Source organism: Aptenodytes forsteri, unplaced genomic scaffold (genome assembly GCF_000699145.1).
Source record: "Aptenodytes forsteri isolate BGI_AS27 unplaced genomic scaffold, ASM69914v1 Scaffold109, whole genome shotgun sequence".
NCBI lineage: Eukaryota > Metazoa > Chordata > Aves > Sphenisciformes > Spheniscidae > Aptenodytes > Aptenodytes forsteri.
Genome location: NW_008794431.1, coordinates 3,424,686 through 3,451,246, shown reverse-complemented (window position 1 = coordinate 3,451,246; position 26,561 = coordinate 3,424,686). Strand labels below are relative to the sequence as shown.

The window sequence follows — 26,561 nt, the reverse complement described above, 5'->3', positions numbered from 1 at the left end:
GGAGCCTTTTGTAAAGCAGAGACAAATTTAAGCAGAAACCAGCTCTTAGCATTTGTAACCAAAGTGTATTGAAACGAAGCTGTGAAGAGATTGATTGCTGTGATTTTATGTAAAGCAGTTGACTACTTCTGCATTCTACATGTGACATTACATAGTTTTACCTGAGGGCAGAATTAGATACTGTAGGTAGGTTATCACTGCCAAGCAGTTACTCATCAGGGGCTGTTGTTACATGAACAGTTTTTTTGGCAGTGCCAGGTTCAACTTTACCCCGCTCACTGCCCTCTCAATTATGTATTATAGTAGTTCAGTAGCAGACACAACATAAATTGGGCTGGGGAACTGATCTGGTTTAAGAAGACTCTGATCTGGCTTAAGAAGATTCAGCAAAAGAAAATGTTGTATTTAATCTTACTAAATCTTGACTCTGTGAGCTGTCGTGCTGGTGTTTCTCAGCAGCTCCTCGACCCCAGAAGAAAACATTTATGTCTCATTGCATGAAGATGAGTCATCTGGGAATTAGGTTGCACAACTGTAGACCCTTATTCCCAAACTATAGGAATGGGAAATAAAATCTGTGAACAGGATGCTGCACACAGCCAGTTTGGATATTGTACTTGGCTTGTTAAGAGTCCACACTGTGCAGTGAAGTGCTGGATGGAAATGCCTGGGCTGGCCCCAGACAGCTTTTCCTGGAAATGCTGTAGTGGCAATGCTGTAGTGGCATCAATATCCGCAAGGACTAATTAGTTCTGCTGAAAACGTGAGTTATTAATTCTCTCATTGCTCATTGTGCTACTGGCTCTTGGGCTCACGTCATTATCACTGTGCTGTCCCTTTTAGAAATACCAGCCCATTTGGAGCTAGATGGAGTGCTGCTAAACAGCATGATAAAGACAGGTAGAAGTGAGGTCTCGAGTTACTGCAGGAAATCTGTTCTGATTCCAGGTCAACCTACTACTCAGGCTCCTGTTGTCCACTAAACCATCCTGCCAGTAGCTTCCTTGATTGTCACTTGTTTTTATTTGTTAAACACCAGCTGAGTCCCTGGAATACTACTGAAATTCATTCCTTTGTTGAAGGGAAGGTGACAACATAATGCAGATTCCTTTTGTGCTGACAGGACCTGCATTTTTACAAAATAATGCATATTCTGTGAAGATGTAGGGTAAATTTCAGGCCATCTGCCTGGGGTGAGTTTAAAGTGGAATCTAAAGTACCGGCTGCAACAGAATTTGTGTCCTCCCACATCACCTACCAAAGGAGGTGCTAGAATTCAGTTTAACCATTATTTTGGGCTGCAGAACTACCTGCCTACCAATGTGAACGTACCTGTGCATGCTCAGAAGCAGCCTGAATATCTGGAAATACTGACACAGCTGTCCATGAAAGTCACGGTAGTGTAAATCCAGCATTGTAACACCACCACCACCCTCAAGGCTAATTACTCCATTACCATTTGTATTTGAGGTGGGGAAGTGCCCTAAGTCAGCTCAAGTCCATGAGTTAGTTGAAGGAACTTGGTTATGCTGCTTCCTGGGGGCTTGGGATGTGATGCAGGAACACGTGCAAACATCTGAAACTCATTCAGGTACCTTAGCATAGTGTAGCTATTTTAAGAAATGTGACCACTGTGTGGTTTATCGACATGCACAAGCAAAAAGAAATTAAAAAAATCTATTTATCATTGTTATTAAACTTAGGTTAGTGTAATTTGCTCTTTATTAGCAAGTATGTATGTCTTATTCTCAGCCGATTGTTAGTGTCTGAGTGCCAGTCACTTAGTATTTGATGTACTGTTATCCAGAGAATTTACATGGTTGATTTGTTGTTTGGAAACAGATTGTAGCGGAAAACGTAGCTTCTAACTCCTTGGATACCTTTTTTTAAGAAGAGTATGCAACATTTTAAGTTGCATGCTTCTAGTAATGATTTTTAGGTATGTCTCAGTCTAATCCACTCTGATTGAAGTTGTGTATTTAACTGCTCTGGTTGAAGCTGTGTGTTTGATTGCACTAACGTTGGCAAGTAATTGGATGCTGAAGTACTTGGTTTCAGTAGAAACCAGGTATCTAAGAAGTCAAATGAATGCTACTGCAGAGCCATTAATTAGTTGCCATCATCTTGTGTCGATGATGCTGTGTCCTAGAATGCTTTGCTGTTTAATATTGTTATGCTTGAATGTCTACTCCTGCAACACCTGTGGGGAAACCTTAAAATTACTTGCTTGCCACAGAACTGATGCTAATACTCCTAATTTCTATAATAAGTTCTTTCTCTTTACTAATTTACCTCTCTTTTCAATACAGTGCTTTCAGTCAGTGGACTTGGGCCACTTACCATTCAACACTTTACTTAGTTGGCTGTTGGCCATGGTGTACTGTGATATGTTACTTATGTGCTCTGCAGTAATTTATACCAACAGAAACTGCCTTATTTACACCTTTTGTTGCATTCTTCTCAAAATGTAAAAATGATAGCTGGGTGTGCAGGAAATGAAAAAGAAAGCATGAATCAGATAGGAGTCCAGCTTTCTTTAAGAAACCTAAAAATGTTGTGTTGTGGTTTTTGTTTTTCCTGGCTAATGTATCTTTGTGCATAGTATTTTGTGAAATCATCCTGTACTGATTAATCTCTAGATACTTTCTGTCTGTAAGGATAGGCTTTTCTTCCCCCGCTCTCCTTGCCCCAGAAGCTATCCAGCTAGGCAGTTAACTGTGTGGGTAAATTTTTTAGAAAATCAGGGGTTATGTTCCTTCATGTTTTGAAGTTTGACCTTAACGCTATTTGTCATCTAAAAAATCCTTGCTAAAAATAACTTCAAACGCTAAATAAATGATCAGCTATAAGATTTTTTCCAAAGAGAAGACAGAAGTCTGAGCTATATTAACAATATCCACTTTTTTGCTGTTTATTGCAGATATATTATTCTCTTGGCAGCCCCCTTAGTGTGGATGGAACTTTTGGGCTATGCAGTCAGTTACAAGTAAAACCATTGATGTACATGCTGAATTAAAGCGAGATTTTTGTGATTTTTAACTTTCTATTTTTCAGGTGGTGGTGTTTTTTTTTTTTCTTTTCACATTTCACTGCTTTGCAGTAACCACGTGTCAACTGAATGAGAAGAGTTCAAAGTAACTTCTAAATAAAGCCACAAGTAAATGAATGTTGTTGAAGTGCTCCTTCCCTTATAGTCATGACACCTTTGCCATTTATGGGCTGTTGGTTTTTTTTGAAGCTGGTATCACCTCTGATATTGAATGAAAACAATTACTTGTTTCATCAACACAGAGCTTGTTCTCTGAAAGCTGAGGAACTTTGAGAAAGCTGTAAAGAAAATTTAGTTTTCAAATCAGTCTTTGCTTTTTAGGTCCTAGAATTGAGTATTAGCTGCTTGGCTGTTTAGAAGGCTACTAGGCTGAATTGCTCTGCAGTCTTTTCTCTTATGTAAAACCTGGAAGAACCTTTTGTTATACGTATACCTGGGGTAGTAGCTAAAGAACAAGGAGATACATTAGAAGTGGCTTGTTTAGATGGCCTCTAGCAAGTCACTTTACTTCTTGGTGTCTGTGGGTATTTGATAACCTTTATAGAATGCTTTGCAGTCTGCTTCTGAAAAGTGCTCTGTGACAAGCTAGTTATGAAGGTTTTTGTCATTAAGCTCTTATTCCAAGCATATTCAAAATTACTGGTGGGAAAAACAACCAAAATGAAGTGAGTTTGGGGCAGTAGACAGAAAGTGAGGTTGTGTGCAGGAGGAGCTGTTGGAGGTGGAGGTGCCACTACATGCTTTTTTGTGTGTTCCTCCTTTCTGCATTCCTTTGTCCTTCCACTTGTGTCTGGATTGCCCTGCGCGTTGGCTGTGACCAAGGCAAATGCAAAATACTTGCCTGCCTGGTTCCACATAGCATCTTGTTTTCTGTTTTTACAGAACCTTTCTTGAACTTTGCTGTGTGTTACAACCTTTTTTAGAAGGCTGCTTTTTCTGCAGCAGGGATTTAGGAGAGAGGGGATGCACGTTATAAATCAGGAAGTTAATACTTAAGTTCTTTGGAGAGTTGCACTGTAGTTGCCATTCCTCCCTCTCCTATGAGTCGGTCTGAAATTTTTGTAGAGTGCTATGGGTTTTGCTCGCCTGTTTCACTCCCTTTACTGTAATTCAACACTCAGATTTGTGTCTTTGCAGCCAAAAGGTTCTGGATGAGACATCCTTTGCATGTCTGCTTTATTTCTTTATTGCTGCTGCTTAACAACCTCTGGGGAGTTGCTGCTCTGCATCATATTCTGAGCTCTGTTGACCTGGGGAGAGCTAAAGATTATGGCAGAAATGAAATCTTGGTGTCTTACACACTGTAGCAGAGCACTGTCTTTGTATGTGTAAGCTCAGCCCCACGGCTAGTCTTTAAAACCATTTCCACAGTGACAAGAATATCACACGTCATTGCTTAGGGTGCAAGACCTTTCCTTTGAGTTCGTGTGCAGGTAAAAAGTGTAGCTAGCTGTCCGAATGTACGCACTAGAATTTGTGTTAATTGCAGTTGGGAAGTTACTGAGGATTTGTGTACAAAAACAATCCACCTAGTTCTTCCAAGCTTATATGAATCTAAAAGAATTCTTACTTTTGAGTGTTTTATCGTTGGTGGACTGTTCCCCCCCCCCCCAGTTATCTCTATCCTTTTGAAATGAGGGGGGGAAAAAAAAAAAGATTTGTTTAGGACTTGACTGGAATGTGAAGGTAGTGTTTTATTAGCTAGTTTTGCTTTTAATACCATTGCTGCTTGAATTCCACACCTTCTGTTACAGAAATTCTAAATAAGTTAACTGAATTTTTGACTGGTTAATTATTGTCTTTTTTTAACTCATACGGGCAAGCTCACATTTAGTGGCCCTGTTTGTATGTCCTGACCCAGTTGTCCCCCTTTCCTCGCCTCCCCGATTTTAAATGTAAGCAAAATCAGAATAAGCCTCCAGATTACGGAAAACAACCTTCATGTAAGGTGGCCCTACTTCACCTTTTCTGTACAGTACTATCGCTTGTGTTGATGTTAAATGACATGTAGTGGGTCTGAAAAAATCATTTGAATAATGCCTCAGAAGACTTGTGCAATAGTCTGAATATTTGCAAGAGGGTAAAAATAACATGTAGGTGTTTTCTCCCTGGCTTTTTGTATGTGTGCAAAGTACCGCTAATGGATTTTGCCTTCTGTTGCTGAAAGTTACAAGGAATTCCTGATGGCTTAATTAATTTTAAGAAGTTCTTGTTCATGTTTGTCAAAATCTTTGTCTAGCTAGAAAGACATGATGATAGGAATGACTAGTCCATGCTTTACCAGATATGAGTAAGGATTGATACTGAAAAATGAGAATGAGCTTATGTTATATGTCTTCTTCCCTAAGAAAAAGTTGTTTGAAAGTGCCAAGATTTAGTTCTGTGCAGTTTACAGAGCTGCTAGGTAGAATTAAGGGTTGTAGGGATAGGTAATAGGTATTTTTTTAAATGAAATTTAAAACACTGATACTGTTTCAGATCTGACTCAGAAACACCAGCTTTTAGAATAAGGGAAGATTGGGATTAACTGTCCTGAGTTTATGTTACTCAACCATGAAATTCAAGTGAAAAGGGGTGGTTTGCATGGGTGGAACAGTGGCAAGATGCAAGTGAGGTATCTGACACACGTCTTCACGTTTTATAAACTTGTATGTTTGCCTCATTGTAATTAAAAATCTGCAGGTGGATTTCTGTCTCTTATTGCAAAAACTCAGGCAGGAAGGGAGGATTCTTCTTACCTTTAAGCACTTAACTGAGGTGCCTAAATTGGACATCTCCTTGCCATATGTTCCCTCTAAAGGAAAGAGGTAAACTGGGTGTGAGACCACCTGTCTGACTTCCGAAAGGGAGTTTGTGCTATAGCTGAATTGCTCTGAGAACTCGCGAACTCTCTCTCTCTCTCTCTCTCTCTTTTTTTTGACTGTGTTGGTAGCCCAAGATACCCAGCTCAAAGTCGGGTGGTAGGAATTCATGCTCTTGTGTCCCTCTTCCTTTCCACAGTGTTGTGGACTTTTTCCCTTTACTGTTGTTTTTGAATTCATACAAACGCTTCCCTTTCAAGACTAGAGACTCGTGCACAGCCCGTTTTCATCTGTTTGCTACCATTCCTTTAATCCGATTTGTGCTTGCTTGTAGCATGAAGCAGCACTTCAGGAGGGAATATTGGCAGGTTGCGAAAGTTGGCTTACAAGTTACCAGAAGTGGCATGCTGCTTTGGTAATGCCCTTGCTAAAATCCTTTCCTCCCCCTGCTACTGGGATACTCTGCTGTGTCTGATTCAGTCTTCCCTTTGCTCTGACCTTTACTGAATTTGCGTTTCTTTTCCTTTTTTTTTTTTTTCTTTTTTCCATAAGGGAATCCTGCCTTTGGCAGGTCCTTCTGCCCTCAGATCCTTCTTAGTAGGCAGTGGTGACCAGCTCTACATATTTCATACTTCCCCAGGCTTATAAAGTAATTATTTAAGAACCAGAAGCTGCTGGTCACTAAGAAAAAGAAAGAGGTTTTTGGTTTTTTTTTTCCTAGAGTTCCTGTAGCATATTCCTGGTGTGAGAGGAAGCAGATCAGCAGCTCTTCACCTTCCAGTTAGCCTTTAAACTCAGAATATTTCTGAGGGGTTGGCCCATGCGTATTGATCTTTGGTGTTTGCTCTCCACTGTCTTTGTAATTTTCTTCTATGTCAAAGACTGACAATGAAGGAGAAGTTTTATTTGGTTTGCAGTTTGCTTGGACTTACACAAAAAGTGCTTGCACCACAGCCAAATGCTCTTTCTTCCACTTTAGTAGTAGATTGAATTGCCTCTTTCAGGAACTTTCTACTTTTAGTTTCCACTTTATGTACTGGTATCGGGAAAATAGCAATAGGGACAAGCCAGGAGTGACATCAGTTTTCAAGTCAGGAGAAAGGCAATACGTTGCCTCTTAGTAATACTCTGCTTGCCTTTCAAATGTAGCTGACTTTCCAGAGCTGAAGGGTGATTTATGTCTAGTTAATTTTTGGAAGAGTGTTTTAAGGCAGAAGATCATTTGATATAGGTGCGTCTTGACGTGTTTAATATTTGAAGTGGACGGGAATGGATGGTGACAGGATGAAGAACAGGCCGGGGGATGTGGGTAAAAGTCTCAGGCTCGTTGACAGCGATGCGGGGAGAGGCGTAGCAGGTTTTAGATCCGTCTGCTGTTTTGGGTAGGACGTATTAGTTCTGTCCCGATGTATGCCTGACAAGCTTGTCTTGTGTCTTCAGCAGAGCAAATTTAGCTGCAGTTGGGTTTGAGTGTTGCTTTTTGTGTGTGGTTTTTCTTTTCTGTAGATACTTGTCTGTTTGGAGGAATGTTTGTTTTTAAGTTTCTAGTCAAATTTCCAGTGCCTAAGTCCTGTATGGGAGTGACAGTGTCGGCAAGTGGAGGCGCCCCCAAAACTTCTAACACTCAGTCCCGTTCAGCTTAGTGGGATTATACAGCTGGGATCAGGGCCTTACTCTGCAGCTATAAATAAAACCAGCTTGAGCTCATACAGTCTTTTCCTTCAGGGAGGACATCAAAGTAATTTACACATTCTGCATCAGCATCACATTAAAAACCAAAAGAACTGAGTTGTGACTTTGCTAGTGATCACGCAAAGTGTTGCTGCCTGTATGATCATGCCGTCATTTTATTGTTATTTTTCTATATTTTGTTATCGACATTTGAGGTAGATAGATACAAAATATTTTACCTACATCCACCAGCATAAAGCAAGTCTAATCCCGTTTACTTTGTGTGACTTTATTAATAATTGCTTCTTGTTTAAAAAGGGCTTTTTGAAGAAGTGATTCATTAAAAACAGCTTCATGAAATAGCCAGTACGCATTCTACAGAGCATTTTTTTATTTGTTTTTTAATAGTTTTGCTCCATTGTCTGAATTCAGTGAAATGGTCTGCTTTGCAGGTATCTTGGTCAGACATAGGAGGACTAGACGACGTCAAGCTGAAATTGAAGCAGGCAGTTGAATGGCCTCTCAAACATCCCGACTCCTTCATCCGAATGGGGATTCAGCCTCCAAAAGGTGTGCTGCTTTACGGACCTCCTGGATGCTCAAAAACAATGATAGCAAAAGCTTTGGCTCATGAAAGTGGTCTCAACTTCTTGGCAGTGAAGGTAGGCCGTTTAGTCTTACATTTTCTTAACTCCCGCATAATAATTGATAGTTTACCAATTTCGAGTGCTAGAATCCAGTGGCTCTTAGTGTTTCTGATCATTATATATGCTAGAGCAAACACCTTGTAAATATCAAGTAAGGTTTGTGTTTTCTTACGAAAAGGACTAGTGCTTTCTTGTATGCTTGTTAAAAATTTTTTATTTATTTTGTCACAGCACAGAAATTATATGTTGGATGGGTGGGTAAGCTGTGTAGTGACATCTTAATTATTGGCATTATTTAAAATCTTTTTAAAAATGGAAACAATGAAATTCTTAAAGCCGTATAAATGAAATACAACTCTGGATAGTGGGTAGCTCTTCTTACTGTAAGAATTAATTGCTTGCATGAAAATATTATCATCTCATCTCTTACATTCCTTTTCATTCCTCAGGAAAGTCACTTTCTTTATCTTACTGTTCATGTTTCATTACAGATTTTTCTTGCCCTATTTCCCTTTTTTCAGGGGAAGTAGTTCTACTTCATCAGTTTTTAGAAAGTTTGCAAAATCAGTTATATCTGGAGTACTCTTGGATAAGTGGGATATTCTCTCAGCATTAAGAAACACTTTACGTATAGAAGAATTTTGGATTTCATTGCCTATGAATCAGTGTAATTGATTACTGTGGGTTGTATGGAAAACGCATGAATGGAAGTTATTTAATAATAATACTGAGTTTCAACGCATGGGAAGGAAAAAAAGATAGCAGAGTGATTCCACATGGGGTAGTCTTGCAGCTGTGTCAGAATGTTAATGAAGTGCAAGAAAAAACATTTGTTTAAGTATTTTAAAAGTATCTCCTTCTCAGCAGTAAGATCACGTACTCTTGTCTGTTGACCATCTCTACTCACAAAGCCTTCTGTGTTGTTAGTTTCTACACAGCTTCCTCCTCTGCCTATCCTTTCAGACACACTGTAACTGTAGCTCTGGATCCTGTCCTCTCTGGGAGCAGAGGCAGTCGCGCTGACCCTGAAGCCAGCAGCCCTTCATTGCCTCTGCTTCCCGGTATTGCAGGCAGGCCTCTGGGTCACGGTCACATCAACAAGAGCAGCCCTTAAGAAACACTACCTATACTGCCTCTTCCATAAAGACAAAGTAGTTCTTTGTGCTCCAGAGTTACTGGTAAACAAGGTAACCTTTTCCTCCTGCACCGCTTAAAAGAAAACATTCCTCTTTGTCTCGCCCAAAGCACTGATGCCTGAGAGGGTGGGGAAAAAAGGTAGCAGTCTGGAAAAAAAAACCAGTTAAAAATGAACATTGTCGCTACCCTGTATTCATCAGTCGTAGCTACATCAGACATTTTTACTGATGCAGTTAATCGTCCAAAAGTAAAAGGCAGCTCATGCTGAATAGGAGGTATCTGAAGGCGCACTGGTATGAAATGCTTTTGTACACTAATGCAGCATTTCTTCATGGTGGAGTTCTGATGGTGCAAACCCCCCTGTCATTGACAAGCTGCAGCAGCAGTGGCTGGCTTGGGGAAAATGCCTTTTATTCCCTGTCGGTTTAAATCCCTTGGCCTGGAACTGGTCGAATATTCAATGTGCAGATGTTTCAAGAAGCACATCTCTGGAGCATGTCCAGCCTTGGATATGTTGACTCCAGGAAGGGAACATAGCCCACTTTCTCTAACTTCACATTTGCTTCCTGGACAGAAAAGGCAACATCCATCATGTACTAAATGTGTTAAACATCATTGTCTGTCGCACTTCTTAAAGCACAACAGGCATGAATTAATTTCCACTGCATGTGTTCCTGCAATAAATCCAAAGTAGATGAATATGTGTGTTTTTGCTTTTTTTTTTTTTTTTTGAGAGAGGGGATTTTTCTTTTCTTGCTTGTAGTCCTATTAATTTTCCCGTTCTCTACGTTATGTCTCAAATATCTGTCCCTGGAACTGATATCAGGCTTTTTGAAATGGAATTGTGTTTCTTGATAATTTACTTTTCAGACTTGCATTTTCCTTCCAGTCTCTCCTGCCCCAAATAAGTAATTTTGATGAAAAGTGTCTGCTGTACAGCCTGTAGGATACGTGCTCTCTTTCACGATAGTTCAGGTGGCTCAGGTTCTTGGGTCCTTCTCGAGAACGGACTGCAGACAGGAGGCATAGCTCTAGCTGTGGGAGCCTGCTGCTGGATGCCGTCTCTCCCTGTGTCTGAAACCTGAGAGGAAATTGAGTACGTTACATGCAGTGCTTACTCGGTCCAGTGATTTTTGGAACGTGGACCTATTACGTCTGCACGCTACATTTAAGATACATGGGCACAGTAAGTCCAACTCTCTCAAGAAGTGCTGAATGTACTCTACTTGTCTAAGTTGGCTGTCCTGCTTGGGTGCAACAGGTATCACCCCTGCTCCAGCCTGGCTCCAGGAAGGCTTTGCACTATTTTCCAGATGTGCCTATGCAATGTCTGTGCAGTTTGGACAGCTGACTCTGTTAAATGAGGTACTTCAGCTGGGTTATATGTACTCTGTTAAAATGTGACATTTCCATGTGCTTTGGGCATGGCTGGTTGTCATAATGCTGCATAAGGCATGGTCAAAACGGCGCAGCCTCCAGCCCATGTCTGACTTGCCTCTAATAAGGTTGGGAAGATGGGCAAAGTCTACATGTAACTTCTGGGCAGAGGAGCTGAAGAAAATAATGTGATAACAGACGTTTGACGTTGCATCCTGTTCTCTCCTGAAATCTATTGTGAAGTTTGAATGGTCAGTGTTACAATGAATGTGGCCCTTTTGTAAACATGCTCTTTGATATTTGGCCAAAACTTTTTATAGCTATATTTTCACCAAGATTGGTGACCTTTTGCTTTTCCAGAGAAAAGCGGTTGGTTGGTTTGTTTTACAAAGCAATCTTGCGTATAATTCCTAAGGGGAATTGTTTATTTTTATTCCTTCACTTGACGTTCTTTTTCTCTAATACAATATATCTGCTAAATTTACTGGGGAGGAGGTTGTCAACTACTTTCCAGGGGATGGCTCTTCCTGCTCCCTCCCACCACCCCTTTCTCTAAATCTCTTGCAGCATTCAGGGTTTTCAGGGTTTTAGTGGTCATCTTGATTATTCTCCCCCTCCCAAACCTCTGTTACAAAACGACAACTGAATTGTTCTCAGCTTCTTGGAGAGTTTTCAGTGTTTTGTGGTCATGGATACAAGCAAGTATGTGTGAAGGAATGAATTAAGATAATTTTTTCATTCTTCAGGATTCAACATCAGTCTTATCAGTAGTTTTTGATCTGGTTGAGTTCTTATTTCAGTCAGCCTTCATGCACTTTTGTTCTTCTTCACACTCCTTTTGTGCTCACCCCAAAGTTTGTAATTTTCTTCTGAAATGTATTTTATGCTTTTTTTTTTACACTAATAGGAAAAGAAAATTAAATACAGATATTGGACCTATAAATATTAATAGGATGGGGGATATAATTTTCAGCTTCTGCCAGGCTGATGACACCTCTCTGTTATATACAACTGTCTCTGTGACATTTTTGCTTTAGATGTCATCTAGCTTTCTGAAATTGAACACGAAGAAAATGAAACCCTTTGTCACTGTGTTATTTCTGTGGGCTTTTTTTCCCTCTTTTGACTGTTTATGTGGTGGGTATCTCTCTGTACTGTTTTGACAGTTCCTGCACTTAGGGTCAGCTTTGACTGGCTGCTTTTTTGAGATATATGTTGATTAGACCACTAAGATTTTTATGGTGATATTGTAAGAATATTTTTGGATTTCCATATCTTGCTGTATGGCATAGACAATTATATCTACATTTGTCTTTCATGGTAGTTTATTTAGATTTGTTATGACTGCCCTCTTGGATTTTTTTTTTTTTTAATTTATTATTTTTTTTAGGAAATCCTCTTAGCATTGTCTTGTGCTAAGAATCTAATGAATGTTACTTTTCTTCATGGATTTTCTGTTGCTTTTCTGGGAAGCAACTTGCAGAGAATCTCTGTGGATTTTTTTTCTCTCTTATTACTGTGGTATGTAGGTAATTACCTTTACTACCAAATAAGAAAACTATTGTGCTTTTTTGTTTTTAACCTGTTTCAAAATGAACACTGAAGTTTGCTCGTATGTTGTCAGGCCTGAAGGCACCATCACGGTACCTACCCAGATAAACTCCATCACCCAGTTACAATGCATTCCTTAGTTGATGGTCCCATAGGGGCCACGGGGATTGGAAAATCCTTTTCCCCTTGAGTTTCCCATAAGCCCAGGATGCTGTATACTGGAGGGGGTGTTTGTTGTTGATGGTATCCTGTATTGCATTACCTTCTACTTACTCAGCCTGCTAAAACTAGAGGGAGACTTTCTACTAATTTCAGGAGGCTTTTGCTGAGGATTATATCAACAGGGGACTTTGAGTTCTGTTTTCTGTCCAGCAAGCAGATTACCTGAGTTTACAAAATAAATAACAAGAAAAAATATGTAACTTTTATAAGCTTGTAATGGTTTTGGAAGCATCATCTTTCCTCTTGCTGCTTAGTGCTTTTTAATATTTGTCTGTTCAAAATCAAAACTAAGGCAAAAACTCACTTAGTGATAGTGACAAAAACCAGCTTAAATTTTCAGAAAATTTAGATCTCCAAAAGTTAAACCCCTTGGAATTCAGCTAAGTGAGACACACTAATTGCAGACAGGGCAGGTGAGCAGGATGGGTTACTTTTAGATCTGCTTCAACTCTGTTACGACAGAATTTCACCTCCAACTTGATACTGCTGTGCCTGTGCTGGTGCAGCATTTTGTAAGCATGCAAAATCATGGTAAATTAGACTGGCAGCTATGCTCGAGTGCTGAAGAGGGCCCTCTCTGAAGGCACTGGTGCATGCAGTGAATTTAATTCAATGTTTCCAGTCAGTACACTCCACACTACAAATACTGGCTTCTGTACTGTGTAAAGAAGCCTCAAAAGATTGTCATTAAAGTTTGCTAGTCAAGGCAAATGGCAAACAAGTGAATTCCGAGGCATGCCAATAAAGAAAAATGGATATTATATTTGCCTTTGCAGTTTGATTATGCTGCTTTTAGTAACTTCACTGCAAGGGTTGAGGATGACCATTTTTTGCTGGCCTACTCCCTTAGATACTTTGGAGCCCACAAGCACCTGTTGAAATTGAAGTTTTTAAAACACCACAGGTGTCAACAAGTTTTTAAGGTCCTCTGGAACGCAGGGCAGAGGGAGAGGAAGCGATTAAAATGGTGCACGGTGCTCAGCCCAGAGTTTCCATCTGTTAAGAAGCTGGGACCAATGCAAATTAAATCATTAAACAGCATTGAAAGAGAAGAAGTAGGCTTTATTCTTAACAAGCAAATATAATGCGTTTTCTGAGCAAATATTTTGCTATGTAGCGTAACCAATTACCAAATCACACATGTACAACCTTTGCATTAGAAATAGACTTACTGTTAAAATAAAGGAAGTCTCACTGTTTATCTTGTTAACTCTCTTTCCTGCAGCCGTCCCGAGTCGTATGTTGCTTTGGCTTGACTGTGGTAGAGATGGGATAGCATTTTGCCGTTGAGATTACAGTATCAAAAGACCAAGTAACTAATTTCTGAGTCTCTTCCAAATCAGTTAATGTTGTTATAGTAGATCATCACACTTGCATTGTCATGGAACTGGAAAGAATAAAAAAAGAAAAGAAAAAAGAAAAAGGAAGCCGAAATGCTGGTTTTAACGCCATGAAAGATGTACCGGTAGGGGTAGGATCAAGCTTTGCTCCTCTGAGCTGGCTGTCTACACTCCTCCTGCAGTCTGATGAGAAATTAGCACATCAGTGAGGTACATTGCATCTGTGAGGTAGATGTAGGACTGTCCAAATCAGTTAGTGTGAATGTCTAACTCAGATGCAGATGTCTGAGTGTGGGCAATGAACATTGCCCTAGGTACACATTGTGAACAGCTGAAAACTAATTTTGGCACCCTGTCTTTTTTTTTTTTTTTTTTTTTTTTTTTAATGAATTGTACTCTATGGCTAACATAGTTTAGTGTGTCTGTGTTAGAGCCCAGAACCTGCATGTGAGGTTATGGCAGTATTTTTGAAGAGAGTAGACAGAGCTGTACGCTGGAGAAATCTGGAGCTGTGTCCATCTGGCTCAACAAGCATAAGTGCATGACTTACCTGATTGTCAAAACAGCAAAAAATTATTTATAGAGGGAAGTCACCGACTAAATTTTCTATCAGTTGAAAGTTGCTACCCATTTTTTCAGGTGGAAAAAATCCGCAAGTGATTTTAAGCACTGCTTAGAAAAATTACTGATACTCTCTTAACTTCAGGGATACCAGATGTTCCTCTTGCAGTTTAAAAACACTTAGAGAACTTCTGTCATAACCATGTGTACATAAGCTTATCTCATGTTGCAGCCTGTATATAGGGGGTTTATCTTTTGTGCAGTTAATCTTAATTCTGATAATATTTTAAATGTAAGGGATTTTCTTTTTTTTCTTGCTTTTTTTATTTAAAAAAAAAAAAAATCAACAGAGGAGAGAAATCCACACCCAATCCAGACCATAAACAAGTGGAAGGTTTCATGATACAAGGGGAAAGTATCTTGTAAACAAGGATGGGATAGTCTTTAAACAGAGCATACCTGGAAACTATCTCTACTTTGAGGCTGAATAAACAAAACCCAGCAGTATACAGTGGGCCTGAATTGGCAGATTTTATTCTGTTAGTCTGGATTGTAGCTCACAAATGGTATGCTTATATGTATGGCTAAGCTACAGCTACTTCTGCCAATTTCCTGCTCCAAATCTTCTGCTGGTTTTGGAGTCACTGTGCAAATGATCAGAAGGAACAGGTTTAATTTCTTCACGTCCCTTCATATGGAAGATGGCTTGTTGCAGAAGAGAACAGAGCTATGCATCGTTAAACTGGACCATTTGTTACTAGCACCTCTTGGTCAGTATATCAACAGCTGTAAACAGCTTTTAAAGGAATCATTATGCTCACCTCTGGGCCAAAAACGATGATTCAACAAATGTCAACTTGCTGACTAAGTTGGGCTCATGTAATTTGATTTTTAAAGCACTAGAAAAGCATTGAAAAATAAAAAAAAACCCCTCCTGGTATTTCTTGAGCGGCCTTCAACTTCAAAGCAAACTTCCTAAAAAGAGAAGGTGAGCTTTGTGAAAACTGGAAACCGTGTCAGCTGTCAGCAGGTGACTTTGTGGTGGCTTATAGACTGCTTGTCACGCAGATCTATCTTTTGAAAGAACTCCCATCAATCTCACCTAAAGGACAGCCCATTTGCAGACAGGGTAAGACAGAGGTTCAGCTCAGGTGGGACCAGAGCTAACCCAATTCAGTTTCTACATCCAGCTTCTTTGAACACTTGTAGTTTTTGTGTTGTGGTTTTAAGTGTTTGCATGAGATAGAATGTATACCAATTCCTCCTCTTCTGTGTGTGCTTTCTCTTACTTTGCAATCTTTTCCTTTATTGCCACATATAATAAGAGTTCCAGACTGCTTGCGATAAAAACCCATGGTTCTGAACGGCAGTTTTGGTATCGCTCATGAGTGGTGAACTAGGAGAGCTTCAAATCAATTTTCATGAAAATTCTCCATGAAGAGGCATGGGTCATTAATACATAGTGGTCTTTCACCTGGAGTTGCTGCTTAATGAAGAGAAAATTTGAGAAAAAACTTCATGTCAAAGCTTACAGCAAAACCATGCATTCAAAATAATTCTCTCTGGAAACATTTTAAACAGTATTTATTGCTTTGATGTTGCCTTGATCATATTTTAATGCTTAATTAAAAATAAAACTCCAAGCATCTGAAATTATATTGTACCTTAAAGCTCAAAGAGAGTAGTTTTGGTTTTAAGTATTTTTTGCTCAGACAAAAGAAAAGAAAATGTCAGGCTATTTGATGTTGTGTCATACTAGAGGAGTACACTATTGGCACTGATGCATATGATGTTGGTTTCCGTGAGAATACTGATGTGAATGAAGATTACTTATGAGAATAAGGGCATGAAAGAGAAGGTCCACAGGCTCCAAGAAAAAGTTAGTAAAGGAAATCTATAATTGTGGGTAGAATCTGCAGAGGTTTCTCAGTGTATCAGCTCAGTTTAACAGAAAGCTAGACAGAAAGAGAGGACTGTGCTCTCGTTCCTTAAGGATTTGTTAGGCCCATGCTATCGGATTCCTCATCTGCACTGAATGTGATGAATGGCAAGGGCCTGGAGCAGCTGGATGCTGTCTCTTTGAGCTGCCAGCCTGTTCTGCACAAACTGCTGCATGCTCCTCACGTTCAGTGTCCCCGGTGAATAGTAGGAAAAGGCTTTGTGTTTCTCTCTCTCACCTTGTTTTTTCCTTCGCTCTTTCTTTCCTGCGTTCTTCATCAGTTATGTTGATGAATAATTCTGTTTCCACGCAAGTATCCAACAGACTCAAATTTTGAAGTTGTTGAAAGCCTGCAGGTGACGCTTTAACTTTAGCTACTGCAGCAGTTGCTTTAAGGGTGGATGTTGATGAAAGGAAGCAATGCTAATTGTATCATTTACATTTCCTATGGTCAAGGCACACAGTGCTCTTCTTCCAATCCTTATACAATTGCTTTTACCTGTGTGGTACACCAGGTCTGGCTGCTGCTGTATCTCACCTGGTCCTTTGGGTAATGGACAGCTCTTTTTAGAGTATACATTCTTCCCCATACATGTGTGCACGTACTTTCCAATGATGCTCGTGTCAAGATGAAGTCAGTGCATTAACTGTTATTGCAAGAGTGAAGATGAGCGTGGAGAGGGGAGACTGCAAAAAACAGTGTGCTGCATTTTTAGAGTAATGAATCTGTATTCTACGGATCTGGGTGCAAAGTCCAGACGGTCCCATTGAAAGAGGGGTTGTAACAGAAGCTCTGTCACTGCCAGTGTATAAATGTGCGTCTGCCACACACTCTTAATTCTAGCATACCTGCTGTTTAAAGCTGCCCTACTGCTCTGAGCTGAGAGTTACCTGAAGGTACTCGCAGCTGTGAAGCATAGAAAGGTTGTTCAGTTTTCTGACTGTGAAGAAGGATGTCGTTTCTGCTAGTGAAATTACGAGGACACCTGTTCCCTGGAAAAATAGATCAAACCTGCTGGCTCTTTTTGTTTAGGGCAGTGGATAATCATCATTGGTTGTGGCTGCAGGTCAATGTTAACGCAAGCCAGGCTGAAGTCAATGAGTCATTACCAATCCCATGAGAATCTTAGTCCCATTAGGAAGCATTATTCAAGCAGCCTATCCTACAGGATATAGCAGAACACAAAATGCTCTGAGAATTCTCCATTGTTTTACTTTTTATAATTGTAACTACTTGTTCAAGACTTGAACATTGACCCTGTGGTCTCCGGTCTGTTCCTAGTGGACAGGGCTGTGAGTATAAACAGGCACCGCAGCAGCTGGCACTAATAATTGTGCTTGGCAGTCTTGGCAGAGAGGAGAAGGAATGTGAATGAGCTAAGACACTGAACAGCTTTCTTGCTGGGGATGGAGTGCCTCGTGGATGGGTTTCAGGTGTGCTGCTGTGGCAGCTGCTTCTTTCTGGACCTGCAAACTGTCAAGTTCAAAGAAGTGCTGTTAAACGTTGGTTTAAGTCACTGTTTTGGTGCTTGGCTGGACAGGATGCATGTTGAGAGAGCAAGTAAATGCTTTTCTGTAATTCATCTTTTGGGCTGATTTGCAGCCCCCTTGTTGCTGTTGTTGGGCCAACGACTTTTCAGAACCCCAAAGTGTTTATTTTTTTGGTTAATTCCGTTCCTCATGAAAGTACTAGGAAAGTATTATGATGAGAGGACTAACCTACATGCATAGTTACATGTATGCACAGTGCTATAACAAATGGAGAAAAAATTGGTACAGGTAGAAGGTAACTCTAAAAATACACAGATAAGACTTGCAAATGATAAATTATCAAAATTCCTTGTAACAGATCATCAGTAATGTAGCACTGGCAGATTGTCTCAGTCATTTTGTATGTAAATGTAATGTGCTTTTGAAACTTTTTTTTTTTAATTTTGCAGGGACCTGAGCTGATGAATAAATACGTTGGTGAGTCTGAACGAGCAGTGAGAGAGGTGAGAAAGGGCAAGCTATACATAACGTTATATGTTAAGCTTTCTTGGCATTCAAATTCTTCTCTGCTTATAAGGTTACCTTTAAACTTTCCAAAAAAACTCCTTCTGGTTTAAGTTTAAAAAAGAAAAGAAGAAAACAAAAAAGCAGAAGGGATATTTTGTGTTGTTTAAATTCCTCCTGCATCGGCCTAGTGATGCATGTCAAATTTGGGATCCAGTAGCAGCTTTCACTATAAGCCTGCATCGTACAGTATCATGAATAACTTCTAAAAGGTCTGTTTTTTTTTTAAATAAAAAAAAAGAAAGACGACAAGGCTTATGTCTGTTCTGTGATGCTCTGTAGCTTTTGAGGTGTGTAGGGGGTGATAGCGTTCTGTAAAAATTTTCCATCCCTTAAAACTGAGTGTTTCGTTGTTGTTTTTCTAGATCTTTAGGAAAGCCAGAGCGGTGTCTCCTTCAATTCTTTTCTTTGATGAAATAGATGCCTTGGCAGTTGAAAGGGGAAAGTAAGTAATCCTGTTACAAAAATCACATTATTTTCTGATAAATTACTCTTACATTGTGCAATCACAAGTGTATTACCTTTCTAGAATTATTTTATTAAATATACTTATTCCACATGCAGAAGGATAGCATTTGTGACTTCTACTCAAGTGTATTTAACTTCGCATAAACAGGTAAGCTGGTGGAGTTCCTCCTTTCTCATCTCATTAGCAGGAATGATTCTACTGGTTCTCATGCCCTTTGGCTCTTTTCTGTGGTTTTAGCTTGCATTTATTTCCAGTAACTAACTCCTTTCTTTTCCCAGGGTTGTTCCACTGGCCTAATATAGTGTCTCCGTCAAGCAAACAATATGGTCATATGCTATATAGCACTTGAATTTCCAAGGAGACTACTCACATGCCTAAATTTATACTTACATTTAAACATTTCACCAGACTGGGAAAAACTTCATGAAAAGATTTGGGAACACTTAGTCCTTTCATGTGTGACATTAAAAAGGGATTATTGTGCAAGCAGCTAACAATGTTTTTTTAATATCCTGCTTTGTGATGATTCTGAGAGATGTTTAGCTCTTGTCTGAAGGAGGATTTTAGTTGCTACTATAGTATTTAAGATTTGACAGGCTCTGCAAGTGGTCTGTTTTGGGGGATACCTTCTTATAAAATACTACTACTTGTTGTGAGCAAGTACTTTTATTCTGTTTTGTTGTGCATGAAAAACTGTCAAATAGAGCACATGTAGAAAGTATCTGTCCAGTTTAAAGATGCATCACAACTTCATCATTTTTCTGGAAAAGAAGCTACCTTGGCATCCATACAGATTCCTTTGTATTGCAAAGAGGCCATTTGTATCTGCAGGAAAGGATAAAAGGTGTCATTCTGACATTTCAGTGACACAAATAATTGTTTATGTTATAGGAGGTGGCATCATGTGCAGCATAGAGCTGCCCTGTGAAACTGCTAAGAAATGAACACATTTTCTGTTGAAAATGCAAAATCTGGTAGAAGAAGTCTTCATCAACATCCTTCTCATATGCAATGTACGCAACTGTGAAATTTGTAAACTTCCTAGAAATGCTGGCCACCCTGTGGTACGCACTGAAACACCTGCCTGCTTATCACAATAGAGAAGTTGCAAAAATGTGTGCTGGAATCAAGCCAAAAGAGGGGGGGAAAAAATATCTCCCCCTGCTGCAATTATTAATGTGTTTTGCTTTCAGAAACACCACTTCATCAAGATAAAACCTTTTGGAAGAATAAGCCATAGTACATTTTAATCAGTCTTTTCACACAGTGCCCTAGAGGTGTTGAGTTTGTTTGTTTGCTTTTCTTTTAGGGAGTAAACAACTCAATTTTACCTTACCTGGAACTGTCTGTGGGGGGTAATAGGCCTGGCACAGCTTGCTGAAGAATGTGGTATGACCTGCTGCAGTCATGTTGTGCTTGAGACATCTGGTTTTGGAGCTTTAAAAAGAACAGGGTGGGACACACAAATATTTCATTGTCAAATCTGAACCAGATGGGAGGTAAAATATGTAGCAGAGTTCTCATAAAATTCATCTGAAATTAAATGGTGTAGGAAACCAGACAAGGCACTTATTAGAAATGGCCTTTTTTTACAGGCTGACTTTGCACAGTAGGAATTTGCAAATGCATTAGAGATGCTAACGATTTGTGGCCTCTGGAGATCCATTTCCTGTACTATTACTAACCATACTGACGTTTTCAAGGAAACACCTGTTTATATTGTCTCCCTATTCCCTCTGTTGGTTGAATTAGGTTTCTCTGCCTTGGCAGCGAAAAACACTCTGTGATACAGCTTTGTAAAAGGTTTTCCTCTCAGTTTAAATCCTTGTTAGGATGCTGTGGGCTTTGTGCAGAATGTGCTGCATCCCAAATCTCCCGGGTAGGTAACCTCTCCTGATCCTAACAGGACGCGTCCAGAGATGGAGAAGCCTAAACTGTTAAGTTGTGAGAATAGTTTTATGCATAGTCCAGATCTGAAATACAGATGTGAAATGACATTGAGTAATTGCTTAATGCTTTTGCTCTTCAAAGCACTTTGCCAAATATTCATTAACCCATTATTACTTGTTTAGATTTGACTAAAGCTTGTGGGTTTAAAACACAAACATTTTGCTCCCAACCTTCTGTAGAGATCACTAAACAATCCCTTCTCATCAGCCGGCACATACAAACTAACTGACTTTGTAATTAATTGTAATACAGGTAGATCAAGACAGCTAAGGAATTTTCTTGTTTGCACCATTCAATATAATGTCTCCTTTGCATCAGGCAGTGGAGTCTCTGTCACTGCACAAGCCATTACTCCATGGCAAACACTGTAGCTGCATTCAGATATGCCACAGTGCCATAACTCCGTAAGTGCAATACATCTAACGCTCTGCCTAATGTAACTGTCTCGTGTAGCGGTTTTGTTTTACAAAATGTATTTGTCTGTGTTTATTAGTTACAAGAAATAATACTTTGAAGTCAGCAAAAACTACCTTCATTGACATTGTTCAGTGTCAAAATGTATTATTTCTGAAAAGGTTATTTCTTATCCCACCTGCTTAGAAGTTCTATATGTTTTATCTATATGAAATAAGCTCCTGGGTTTTTCTTCTTGTCTGTCCACACCCCCCTCCCGATTTTGCATGTAGGCAACAAACTAATACATATTAATCAAAGAATTACAAATGTGGGCTGGATACATACCAGCCTCAAAGAAAATTTACAAAAATATAATCCTGCAGTTCTGAAGAAAAATAGTTCAGTGTAAGGATCAGTTGCTCGACGGAGAAGTCTGGAGATCCTTGATGCAAGAAAATGAGAGGGTGATTCTGAATGGACTTGAACTTCCAATGTGGTAGTGAAGACAGGTAAAGATAATTTGGGCTGTATTCATTTCTGCATTTTGTTCTGTTACACTGCAGTTCTAGCACTCTTGGAAAATTTTTCCCTCTCTGTCTGGTTTATGTTGAGATGTTAGAGGAAGTTTAGAGATAATTGAAAATAAAAAATTAGGGACTGAATGGACTGACTATAAAGAAAAGGGGAGGCATTCACTGTAACTGATTCTAAAGAACAGATGATAAACCTGCGGAAGAAAAGATGGTAGAAAGGTAGAGGTGTCACGATGAGCCTTGAGTAGGAAAAATGATTGAGACAGAAAAAACTTCTGCAAATCAAAAAGGCTTTTGGTAGAGAACTCTCCTTCACTGTGAGTTATATAGGAGAAGCTCCAGCAACCTACCACTTGACATCTTTAAAACAAAGCTGACATTCCACGGTTTAACATGCAGCGAGGACCAGTTGTGTACTAGGAGAGGTGAACTACGTGGTGCACAGAGCCTTTTCCACCACACTGTGGTTCTAATTAGCATTTGCTTCTACGAGTGGGTTACGACTTTTTTTTCTTTCTCCTTACTTTTGAAAAATGTTATTAAGACTTTTTGTAGGAGAGACTGTGCTGAAGCGAGACCCGCAGGACTGGTCCAGATACAGCAGCGCATGAGGAGGAAAGTTTGCCTCGCAGTAATCCCTTGCCCGGACAAAGCTTGAGAGGCTTTACAAATTGCACAGCTGCAAAGAGTTATGGGTATTTGTTATCCCTTGGTATCCTGACCATGTAAAACCTAATTCTTCTGGCCATTAGAGGTTGCCAAGAGGGAAATGGCTTGGTAATTAGACTTGAAAGTGATGAATGAACGTGGCTCTGTGTAAATGCAACACAGACAGTCTGTTTGCTGAACTTAAGAAATCTCTGTGCTTTGGAAATGGGACATTGTTTATATAAGTAGGATTTTTAGGATTTTTGGGCAAGAGACATATTTGTTCCTTTTCTTGTTTTTCAGAAGCAAAGCGTTTTCCCCTTTAACTGCAAATCTTTGTAATGTAAGATGGGAAATGTTGTAGACTGATGTAAAAGACACTGATAAATTCCATTTTCAAAGGGGAAAAAAAAAAAAGACAAGGGACAAAATCAGTACCTTGCATTTGACTTGTGGAGGCCAAACAAGTTAGTGGATGAATAATGCTAACCTTTTCAGAGTGAGGGTAGAAGTGACAAAGTGAAGGGACTTTGGTACCAATCCCCTGAAACTACAATATGATGATGCTTTTTCTGGGGAGGTATGTTATCCTGTATACTGGGGGGGGAGGATAGATACATTCCTAAGCCACAATTTAAAATGCTCAGAACCTCTGAAAGATGTACGGTTTTCACTTTAGGTATTAAAATATTTGCAGTCTTAACTTTTGAGGCCCTCAGGCTTCTAAATGAAGCTGTGAAGAACAGCAGCTTCTCTTCTGTACTGTGCCACCTCTGCTTTTAACAGGGACTGTGATAAATCTTGTTTTTAAACCAAGCTGTCTGTCTTTCTGGAATATTTTAGCACATATTTATACTGTACACTTCAGCATGTATTACACTGCACACTTGAACATACCGTTGCATTTTTGTTTCTATGCAAATTCCCTGGTGTAATTGGCAGCCTCTGTCATGGAGGTCAGTGTATTGCATCCTAGCAATGAAACCTATGGGCTGGATCCTGCAGGGACAGAGCAAAGCGGCATTAGGTAGGATAGAGGTTCTCGGCAGAAAACCACCTTGCACAGGGTAAATTACCAGTAGTGGAGCTGGAGGAGGTATTGTCACCCTAATATTACTCATGCAAAGGCAAAAGAAAGTGAACAAAGAATACACGGAAGAAATGGAGTTTCCCTGTGCCATACTTGTGTTGTGAGTGACCCGATCCTAGCCGCTGGCTCAGTTAGGCAAGGAGCTTTGCGTTTCTGGCTTATGTTGGCACTGGTTATTCCTGAATTGGGGAACATCAGCTGATTCCCTGCAATATCTGAGCTGTGTTTGGATGTGATAGAGAGTTGATGCATTCAAAACTTTTGTGACTGCTGTCTGAATTCTTTGAAGTTTTGGAATTTGGTGTCCAAATAGAAATATTGTCTGGGAAAAAAGCTGCATGTCCAGTGCCAGCTTTCTATTTTAGGCCAGGCAAGGAGTGGTGAAAAGTTAAGTTTTGAAATGATTTAATCATACAGTAAAGCTTGTAATTTGCTTTGGAATAGCAATTTTAACAAATAGCATTACCCATAGGTTGTTTGTATATACAATAAATGTCTGCAATCCCTTTAATTTTAAAACAAACTTGTTAAGACTTCTTGTCTAGCAAGAATCCTTTATCACAATGTGTTTTAAATCTGTGTTTCTTCCTTTTTGTTTAAAAAAACCTAATAACTTGTAACTTTACCAGCCTGTATCATAATTCAGACATTTAAAGTCAGTAGAGACTTTCATTGCCATCAGTGGAAGCAGGACTGGATCTGTAAACCCTTTTCTTAAGTCATTCACGTGCATGGATAAATGTACAGGGTTTAGAGGGACTAATCAAGTCTGTTAATGTAGGTAAGCCTGTTCTGCAGTGCTTGGGAGTGCTGTGGCAAAGTTGACCTGCAGCAAGATGCTTCAGCCAAAGACATGAATTTGAGCCACTGTCTGGATTCCTGCCAGAGGCCCAGTTGAAACAGGTACCAGGATTAGAGGGATCAGAAGCGGGCACACGTGGTGACCACTTCAATTCCTGGTATGGCGTTGGCTATGGAAAAAGGTCAGCTTACCCACAGTAAATGGGCCCGAGCAGGCTACAGCTGCCTGCGGGTTAGGACTATAACGATTGAAGGTCTTTTTTATTTAGTTATTTTAAATGAAATACAAGGGGAACATAATTTTAATTAAAACTTATACATGAAACTTATTCCAGATGAAAGCGAACCTCTTACACTTAAATATTGTTATAATGAAATGAAATCCAGTCTAGTTAGTTACTTCTAGGTCTGTAATACTTCCAACTTAAACTGTACTTGCTTCCCTGGTAGACATGATTGATTACAGTTTTCAACTTGATTAACTTCCAGGAATGCACAGAGGAGAAATGCTGAGGAAAACAGAAAGAAAGGAAGTGGGAAATTTACTGTGCATCAGGTGTGTTTGGGTTTTTTTTGTTTTGGTTTGGTTTTTTTCAAGGCAATGTCAGTGTTAACAGAATAGGAGAACTCTGGATGTTAGCATCCTTCCTGCTTCAGCTAGATGGTGCCAGGGCCATTTGAAAGCAAGGTCTAATGTCCATCTTTCATGGACATGTATCTGGAATTAGTTGCAGGCAGATGGAAATGGACGATGCATCACCACCTAGGTACTTAAGGATTTGGAGATGTGCTTGGGGAAAGCCCTCTGGAAGAAAGCCTGTTGATTCCAAACCCGTCTCAGACTGGCTCCTTTCCTCCTTTTCTCTCCTTTCGTTGCGTTTCATTTTTCTGGGCCTACTTCACTAACTTCTGGAAGCTGCAATAATAAGAAATTTGGAATTTGGGCAAATGGAAGAGGCTGGTTGCATGACTGTGGAGGATAATTAGGATGTTTCTGCAGTGGTCTATAGGCCATTTGTTTCAAAGTCACCTGCTGACAGCTGAGCACTGTTTCCTGTTTTCACAAAGCTCATCTTCTGTTTTTAGGAAGGTTGCTTAGAAGTTGGAGGCCACTCAAGGAGTACTAGGAGTTCTTTTATTTATCTATGCTTTTCTAATGTATTAAAAACCAAATGACATGAACCGCACTTAATCAGTGAATCGACAGTTGGCAAAACACCGTTTTGGCCTGGAGGTGACCATAAAGCTAAATGTTCTACCTAGTCTCTGAATTTCCCAGACTTCCCCAGGTTTCCTCTGCAGATTTCCCTTCCGTAGTACTTGAATTTTGCTCTTGAGGAAACAGGGAAGATGTGAAACAATATAGTGGGTAATAGCTGATACAGGTGCGTACAGAATACGACAGCATCTAATTGTAGGGTGCTGATGGAGGGAAGGGTTTAGGATTATCTTTCAGAGTTTTTCTGATGACACAGGCAGGAAAATTCCCTGCTGTGGGGAATATTTCTTATCTTAGCACTGAAGAGGGTTTGTTTGGTTTGGTGTTGGTTTTTTTTTTTTTTTTAAATGAATAGCCAAAATATTTAACTGATAACATACAAGATTTGCATGCTGTATATCTCTCCTAGACTTTTTAATAACATCCAAGCCTGTAGTATCTGTAGTGGTCTGAATTAATAATATACATTGAAGTTGTACCATACATGTGCCAGAAGTGAATTTGGCCCAGTATTTTAATAATGATCGCTTAGGCGTACGTATGCTTGCTATGCCTTTTTATTTGATGAAATACCTCTTTTGTTGTGAGTGCATGTACATAGAGGAATCAATTAGTAATTGCGGATGACAGTTTTGCAGCTCAAACCAGGAACCGTGCCTGTAAGCAGAAATAAGTATGTGATTTAAAAGGTGGTGTGATCTTGAGGGAGAGAGGGAAAACTGCTATAGGGAAAAAACAGTGATACTGTGCTGCTTATGTAAACATGCATGTCTCTGTAAACCTGGTATATTTAGTAAAGTTTGGGTTTTGAAGCCCCAGTAGCATTCAAGGGAAATAAAGTTCAAAGCTAACATAAGGACCCGCTCTGCTATCTTTAGATATAAGAATATTCTAACTGAATTAATATTTCAGCAGGGTATATCTGTGTGGAAGAGCCTGCTTTTTCTAACTGGCATCGCAGTGTCCATTCTGCTGGACAAAATGCCCCACTGATAGAATTTTTGAGTGAAATTTGATATCTGGGAAGATGCTGCAATTATTATTTTTCTGGTAATGCTATTGGAGTAGATTCCCCGCCGCCCCACCCCCCCCCCCCAACACCGTG

The 26,561-nt window shown here is 39.7% G+C and overlaps 1 protein-coding gene across 1 annotated transcript in view; it reads left to right on the top strand.

Annotated features, from left to right (window-relative positions):
• The window catches only part of SPATA5 (spermatogenesis associated 5), a 206,853-nt gene that overhangs the window by 27,911 nt on the left and 152,381 nt on the right, over window positions 1-26,561 (top strand). Inside the window, exons 10-12 of the mRNA XM_009289510.2 lie at window positions 7,974-8,183; window positions 18,236-18,289; window positions 18,716-18,795. Of these exons, the coding sequence (XP_009287785.2) occupies window positions 7,974-8,183; window positions 18,236-18,289; window positions 18,716-18,795 (344 nt within the window). The remainder of the gene's footprint in view (window positions 1-7,973; window positions 8,184-18,235; window positions 18,290-18,715; window positions 18,796-26,561) is intronic.